This window comes from Bombyx mandarina, chromosome 28 (genome assembly GCF_030267445.1).
Source record: "Bombyx mandarina strain Sakado chromosome 28, ASM3026744v2".
NCBI classification, from domain to species: domain Eukaryota; kingdom Metazoa; phylum Arthropoda; class Insecta; order Lepidoptera; family Bombycidae; genus Bombyx; species Bombyx mandarina.
Genome location: NC_143233.1, coordinates 527,859 through 536,360, shown reverse-complemented (window position 1 = coordinate 536,360; position 8,502 = coordinate 527,859). Strand labels below are relative to the sequence as shown.

Genomic DNA, 8,502 nt, shown 5'->3' with positions numbered 1-8,502 from the left:
GATCCGCTCGGCCGCATTCATTACTTTAGGTTGCTGGCACTGCTTGACTCGATCATATGGTGTTTTATTGGTACCATTCGATTGCTGTTGAGATGCCCTTTCCAACCGTATACGATCTCTGTATTTCGATTTGGCTTTTCGACGCGTATAGGCCGACATTATATATTTTTTGATATTTTTTTTTTATTTTAACACCTTATTATATTCACAGTTACAATTTTACACAAATGTTATAAATATAATCGATAGATTTTGACGAGAGCTGACGATTGAAACTTGAATGAACGTCGTAGCTTCACCGAGTCGAAAGTTATGCTAAATGGAAATCTCGATATGCAGCAAAATTACCTTCAAAATGGCGGGGCTGCCCCCTCCCCCGCACGCGATTTGTTACAGTCCTTACTTAGCGTAATAAATTCTTTGATTCTTTAGCTATCCAGTGGTGTAACTGAAATTTGGATGGAGATGTAGATATGTAGCTACAACACTAAACTGTATCCCCCGATTTTGTTATCATTCGTTTTTTTGGATTGCCTCCCTATGGAAGTAATTTTAAAGACGACTAGCGACCCGCCCTCGCTTCGCTTCGGAAACATTAAAACACACATGAAACCAAAAAAAAATAATTTAAAAAAAAAAAAAAAAAGTAGCCTATGTTCATCAGGGACAATGTCGGCTTCTAATGGAAAAATAATTTTTCAAATCGGTCCAGTAGTTTCGGAGCCTATTCGAAACAAACAAACAAACAAATCTTTCCTCTTTATAATATTAGTATAGATTATTCACGTCAAAAATGATGGTCGAATTAATAACTTCCTCTTTTGAATGACGTTAAAAAGCGTGATTTTGGTACCTTAAATAACTCCTTATAAAAATTTTATTCTATTATTCAAAAATATTTTCACCTTCTACGTAAATGAAGAGGCAGGTAAAATTTAGCGTTATGCCAAAGTAACTATTCCACGCGGACGAAGTCGAAAAGCTGGTGTAGAAATAAATAAACAAAATTAATGTTGTAATTGTTTATTTCAAGTCTTAGGTTTGTTAATTGTGACTAAAACGAGCACACAATAGTTATGGTACATTTGGTATTGGAAATTGTAATATTAATACCACTTTTTCAATATATTTTTTCTTAAATTAACAGCGTATGTTTGAAAAAACCTGAATGGCGCTTACGACATTTTCAGTGTGAGTTTACATTTAGAACTACATTCGGAGAAATAGCCTCCGAATTCACTCCAAACTATTCAATTCGGATTACCCATTGTCACGAGTTCATTGAGTAGGTAAAGGTAAGGTACATTAACGTAATTCTAGAAGAGTCTAAAAACGTCACATAAAAAATCGAAATTTGAAAAAGCAGTTTCAATATTTGAAAAAAAAAAACAAAAAAAGGACCCGCTATAACTTCTAATTTAACTTACAATAAATTCGATTCTTATTTTACTGTTAGTATCTTATCTTAATAATAAAAAATAATAAACTTTATGCATTTGGCTCGTCTATAATAGCCGTGTCAGATTATAAAATAATTTAGCTTACGCCGGCAGGTCGGCGAGCGATCTTCAAACTCTCAGCCATGCCATTAACTATGTCAATACCGCGGTAAATAACCTTCAATATTCACATATTTGTTAAAGGTGATTTAGTCAAATCCCATATAACTTAATTTTATATTTACATATCTATATTATTTTAATATACTCATTTATTTATTTATGTATATGCTTCATCAAAATAAACTAAGAGTAAAAAATTGTACAAAAGTACGATTATAATTAAATAAGGTCAGCCCACACTTGAATTTAGCTCAGGTTTCATTAGACCAAACTTTGAGGACACCAATGTAGGTAAACAAAAATTAAATTTTGAAAATGATTAATTTTAATGAAGAACATAATATTAAAGAGGTTTTAATAATAAAAGATATATTAAACGTATTGTATGTTATTAATTAAAAACGGAGGTGCAATATGTTTACTTAATATTAAAACTGTGACGTCAGACTAGATCAGATACGAAAAAAAAGAAAGAACAATAAAACTTAAAATCTATTTTTATATAAATTTTCTATATATTACGTCAGCTCTTTTATTTTTAACCGATTTTCTATAACACTAATAATTGAGTGCGGGAAAATAAAAAAAAAGTTTCCAGAACAAAAAAGCAATGGACATAATTTTAATCTTATAAAAACGTAATCTCGAAATCTATTAATTTCGAATTTCGTCAAGTACCGACCGGTAGACCCGGGGACTCCCACTTCCAACCAAGGAATAGTTTTCTTAGAAAAAATTATCTCCATTCAGTCGAGGAAATGTTGGTAATTGCCTCAAAGAATCGTCGAAATCAGTATTCTATTCGCTCTTGTCTTACTTGAGGTTTAAAAATGCAAACTATATTGGAAAATGCATTTTTACAGACGTCAGTAAAAAAAATTACAATTATATAATTTTTTCTAGCCTATGGAAAGAATAGTTGATTCCTTAACTTCTAGATGTTAAATGATTTCCGAGGCTCGTTAAGTGGAGTCAAGGAAGTTTCGAGGTAATAATCTCTTACAAAATCAGCAGTAGGATTCGCCCAACAACATTTTTGCGATAATTTTTTCTTCGAAGCATAAATACGCTGTATTATATTATTAATATTGCATTAGACGATTCTTGTTCGGAAATTCTTATGGTTTTTTAGAAAGGTTCCTACTTAGTGATATGACATTAAAATTTATATGTTGGATGTTTCTCAAAAAAGCATACGCCATCAATTATTAATTCAATGAATTTTTTTTTTTATTGTATAAAGTAGTTGATAGATTTAACGTGCTAAAGAAGATGAATTATTATTTATTCTGCATCAGGTTTCAAGTCGCATGTATCTTGTTACATTCATTTTCAGCAAAGGCTGTTAATATAATAATCAGGTGCGTTCATCAGAAATCTGTAAAAGGAGATTTTTTTACTAAAATAAAAAATTAAGAAACATGTTTTATAAGAAAGACCAAAAAGTATACGTACCAAATTGCAAGAAGGATTTAGATAAGCATGAAATAAAATAAATGACATAGCACAAAATTATAGGTTAGGTTTATTGTATTTGCGCGCCAAAATTGTAAATACAAAATTTCTACCTAATATTTGTAGTCAAACTGTAGTGACGTCACATGATAAAGCGTTTTGGCGCGTTTTTTTTTTTCAATATCCTATTTCTAAATAATATTGGTTTTTAATCAAACATACATGCATTTGGCGATTATCACTACGGACCGTGACCCGTTTCCGCTAATTCATAATAAAGTATACAAGCTAAGCATCATTTATGATATGGAGTTCGTTTATAAATAATTTTAATAATATGCGGGTTAATATATAAAAAAAAGGTTAATGTTGCAATGACACAGCTAATAAAACTATGGCTATTTTTTTTTTTTTTTTTATTACTTAGATGGGTGGACGAGCTCACAGCCCACCTGGTGTTAAGTGGTTACTGGAACCCATAGACATCTACAACGTAAATGCGCCACACACCTTGAGATATAAGTTCTAAGGTCTCAGTATAGTTACAACGGCTGTCCCACCCTTCAAACCGAAACGCATTACTGCTTCACGGCAGAAATAGGCGGGGCGGTGGTACCTACCCGTGCGGACTCACAAGAGGTCCTACCACCAGTAATTACGCAAATTATAATTTTGCGGGTTTGATTTTTATTACACGATGTTATTCCTTCACCGTGGAAGTCAATCGTGAACAATTGTTAAGTACGTATTTCATTAGAAAAATTGGTACCCGCCTGCGGGATTCGAACACCGTTGCATCGCTATACGAATGCACCGGAAGTCTTATCCTCTAGGCCACGACGACTTCTAAACCTTTAACCTTAAAGTCCGTTTGAAGAAGCAATAATTATAACCTAGTGTATAGCAATAAAATATTAAAGTTAACATGAATAAATAAATTACAAACGTCGTTTTAAAAAACATAATTCTGTTATTTACTATATTAATTATTATAAACTATTCCTAATCCTATACCAAATAAAATTAATCATCAAAATGTTTATTAGTCTTATAGGTGCAATTTTTTATTTATTGTTGTAATTAAATACATAATTTGTCGTATATCATTTTAGTACATAAACACCAATCTATTGTAGCTACTCTAATACTAATAGCCAAACTTACGTATAAGCAAACTTTATGTTCAAACACATTTCAAAGTTTCATCTCACTTTTATGGTATAAGTAAACGGTAGATTAAAGTCTCTAAGAGTTTTTAATCAGGGCTGCGATTTACAACGCAATGAATTCCAGTAAGTTTATGCCCGTGACCTTCAGAGCATTGGTAAAAAGCGGGAAATTTGAAGAATGTATTCTTAAGTAAGGCGCAATAAAATCTACTTTTTCAAATGTCTATGGCGTCTTTTACATTGACATTCTGGTTTCTCATGTTTCTTGCTCTTAAGCTGGATTGTTTTTTTTGTTTGTTAAGTACGTTACAAATGATTTTGACAATGCTTTTGTTTCGCTTATATTTTATTTTATTCATCTAAGCGTTTTCTAGATGGCTTTTTATGAGATTACTATGTTCCCATTTTTTTAAATGGTTAATTAATAAAAAGAGACTACTGTGGGTAGGTAGATATAAAAATAATTGCTCTAACATCATTAACCAGCGAGAAAACCTTTGACCTTGACCTTTGACTTTGACCTTTTTGTTATGACAGCAGATGCTTCCTCGGTGTTTGCAAGTCGTAGGGATCCACAACCGTATCTAATACTTCCTAGAGTTATCCTACCAGGACCAACAAGCAAATGTCATATAAAGCTAAAGCAATAAATTACATTTAAATTAAATAAAATATTCAGTTAAAATCGTAATAAATCGAGGGCTCAAAGGCTATCTGGTTTAAGTGACGTTTCTGGAACTTTACAGGAGAGCCTTTTAAAGTTTGAAATTGGGAAAAAAAACTTGGAAAAAAAAACTTCTTTAGCTATTTCAATGGAGTCTCAACTTAATTGAAGTTCCATTAAAAACATCGAACTGTTGATGCTGATACCAAATAAAACGGACCTTTAATTACAAAGTAAATGTCGCGTGTTACACGAAATGCCCACTGAGTTTCTCGCCGGATCATCTCAGTGGGTCGCGTTTCCGATCCGGTGCTAGATTCTGCGAAGCACGGCTCTTGCTAGGGTTCGTGTTAGCAACACTCCGGTTTAAGCCCCGTGAGCTCACCTACACGTTAGGATGAAGCTGAAATAGCCTCTCAAGGCCATCAGCATAGGTAGGAAAAAAAGAGTGAAATGTCGTTTTTTTTTTTTTTTTTTTTTTTTTTTTATTGCTTAGCTGTGTGGACGAGCTCACAGCCCACCTGATGTTAAGTGGTTACTGGAGCCCATAGACATCTACAACGTAAATGCGCCACACACCTTGAGATATAGTTCTAAGGTCTCAGTATAGTCACAACGGCTACCCCACCCTTCAAACCGAAACGCATTACTGCTTCACGGCAGAAATAGGCGGGGCGGTGGTACCTACCCGTGCGGACTCACAAGAGGTCCTACCACCAGTAATTACGCAAATTATAATTTTGCGGGTTTCATTTTTATTACACGATGTTATTCCTTCACCGTGGAAGTCAATCGTGAACATTTGTTGAGTACGTATTTCATTAGAAAAATTGGTACCCGCCTGCGGGATTCGAACACCGGTGCATCGCTTCAACACGAAAGCACCGGACGTCTTATCCGTTAGGCCACGACGACCACACGTTTAAACCAAATAGCCTCTTTCACACATCTACGACAGTTCCGTGGTCACACAATCAACGCTACACTACACACGCCCGCTATTAATCTACGCGTTGCCTATTATTGACATAGACTTTGACATGTTCACCTTCGTATTTCCTCTGGGACGGCATGAAGTAGAAGTCCGGATGCGCGGACAGCGAGTCCCTGGCTGCCGGCGCCGTGCCGCGAGGCAGGGAATACGATGAGTGCTCGGGCCGATTTGAATATCTGAAAACATTACATTTATATTAATAATTAACCTATACTAGTGGCCCCGCAGTAGTCGAAAATCGACTATAATTAATTGAAATTGTAAGTTTAAACATTATTATGGTTCTATTGTCAAACATTATTATAATTCGATAATATAATCATTCAGTATTCGCCAAAACTGCACTATAGATAGACAAACAATATTAATCTATTTTCAATTCGACCACAGACTTTAAACAATAACAAAAGGTTCCCAATTGACAGTAAACAAAGAGTATATTTTTATGTATGTATGTGTTGTGTCAAATACATGGTAGTGTGTGTAATGTTTTCTTTATTGATTTAAACTATTTTTGATGCAGTATTTTAAAAAAATATTAGCATTGTGCACTCCTTCTCTATAAGTGTGAGAAATTTCATACTCCTCCGTCCGCGCAATTTTCGAAAAAGGGGATACAAAATTTTTGTAGATGTCTATGGGCTCCAGTAACCACATAACACCAGGTGGGCTGTGAGCTAGTCCCCGCATTTAAGCAAATAAAAATACATACATATTATTACATATATACAAATAACCATACGAAGAGCAAACTAGCCTGGTCATCAGACAATGTTTGCCCGATGTGGTAATGATCCGGTGAAAATTATTTAAAAAAATACTGCTACCTATACCAACCAAGCTATAGTCCAGTCATTTTAGGCCAAATTAGGTGCATATCTCGGTAAATCGACATACCCAGTATATTACCACGTAAAAACTTGTATTTTGGCATCCTAAAACAGTTCTCAAGATTCACATATAATTGGATGGTCGCAAGTTTTAAAGTCAGGGGTCAAAGGTCTTTTTTTTTTTTTTTAATATTTGCAAATGTCTCTTTTTCTATTGGTTTTACGCTATTTTATAACAAAAATGACCTAAAAATATACTATTTGTAATTTAGTTATCTTACAAGCACTGCACGATACAGACACAAGAACTTTATCAATTGTCATAAGGGAAATATAGGGGAACCTAAAATATTTATATTTAGATGCAATATCTGATGTGAAGTAAAAATTGATAACGTATTGAACAAAATATTTGAATGTAGCACCAATTTAAGCTTTAAGTTGAAGGCAATAAAGGTGAAATTATTTTGTAAATAATTACGACGATTAGCAACTCTGACATGCGCGTGTGTACGGCTCATTGTGAGCCCGCACGGATGGGGACCGGAGTCCTGCTATTACTGCCGCGATGCAGTCGTACAGTCGCTTATTACAGACCTCATGTCTCATGCTGGACTCACGTTGTGTCTTTGGACTCCAGCAAGCGCTTACCAGAAAGTACAGTGTGAGGTCTCAAGTACAGTACTGTACTGTACTGTACAAACTGTACTTGAGACCTTAGAACTTATATTTCAAGGTGGGTGGCGCATTTACGTTGTAGATGTCTATGGGCTCCAGTAACCACTTAACACCAGGTGGGCTGTGAACTAGTCCACACATGTAAGCAATTAAAAAAAAATTATGTGAGGTTAAAAAAATGCGATGTTAGAACAAATTTATTGATATTCAATTTTGAGCTCTATCATAAACAATTAAGTTACTCAATGCTTCGTAGATAATTTTAAAACAGGTCATTAAACTTAAGGTGGTAAATAGAAAATATGTAATATAAAGTTTCAAGTAAATGCTCTGGAGACCGTGTGGCCTAATGGATAAGGCGTCGGACTTCGGATCCGAAGATTGCAGGTTCGAGTCCTGTCACGGTCGATATGATTATAGTTTAATTAACTTTTTTATGTTTTCGTATGTTTTTTTTTAATTTATTTATTTAAAAAAATAATCCGACATCACAGACATTTAACATTGAAAATAACTTTAACTATTTAATTTAGGGCCTGATCCATCTGACAATAATGGCGTACATAACATTGGCAATTCATCGGCTCGAAGATGTAATACAACAATAAAAGAAAGAAACAAGAACCTAATCTTTTACTTTACCTAATACGTAAGAAAGTAAGAAAACAAAAACTTAATAGAATTAAAACAAAAAAAAACATTTTTATTTATACCAAATATTGTTTTTGTTATCCCTATAGTCTGCTTATTTCTGAAACAGTAATAAGTTTCAACTTAGACGATATGCTTGTATTTTTTATTATACTGGACCGGTGGGCGAACTCACGGCCCTCCTGATGCTAAGTGACAATTGGAACCCATAGACATCCCAGTAGCGCCACGAACGTGATTTAAAGTCTCAATTGTATTGTAAAGCAGTTGTCTTGACTCTCAAAGTGGGATGCTATTTTTTTTTGCTTAGATAGGTGGACGAGCTCACAGCCCACCCGGTGTTAAGTGGTTACCGGATCCCATAGACAACGTAAATGCACCACCCACCTGAGATATAAGTTCTAAGGTCTCAAGTATAGTTACAACGGCTGCCCCGCCCTTCGAACCGAAACGCATTACTGCTTCACGGCCGAAAATAGGCAGGGTGGTGGTACCTACC

General features: G+C 34.5%; 1 protein-coding gene and 1 non-coding gene across 8 annotated transcripts in view; one reads left to right on the top strand and one right to left on the bottom strand.

The window, feature by feature from the left end:
- Nucleotides 1–2,782: 2,782 nt before the first annotated feature.
- nahoda (DOMON-like domain-containing protein nahoda) overlaps nucleotides 2,783–8,502 on the bottom strand; it is a 70,758-nt gene continuing 65,038 nt past the window's right edge. For 3 of the 7 annotated variants that reach the window (XM_028183554.2, XM_089739040.1, XM_089739039.1), the window contains 2 exons: nucleotides 5,899–6,020; nucleotides 2,783–2,940 (listed from right to left, as the gene is read on the bottom strand). In XM_028183554.2, coding sequence (XP_028039355.2) covers nucleotides 2,933–2,940; nucleotides 5,899–6,020 — 130 coding nt within the window. In that variant the 3' untranslated portion in view covers nucleotides 2,783–2,932. Of the gene's footprint in view, nucleotides 2,941–3,418; nucleotides 6,021–8,502 lie in introns of those variants that run through there. The other 4 variants (XM_089739037.1, XM_089739038.1, XR_016325544.1 and 1 more) reach the window with 3 other exon arrangements.
- TRNAR-UCG (transfer RNA arginine (anticodon UCG)) lies at nucleotides 7,688–7,760 on the top strand. The gene has a single exon. It is a non-coding gene; the product is annotated as a tRNA-Arg (tRNA).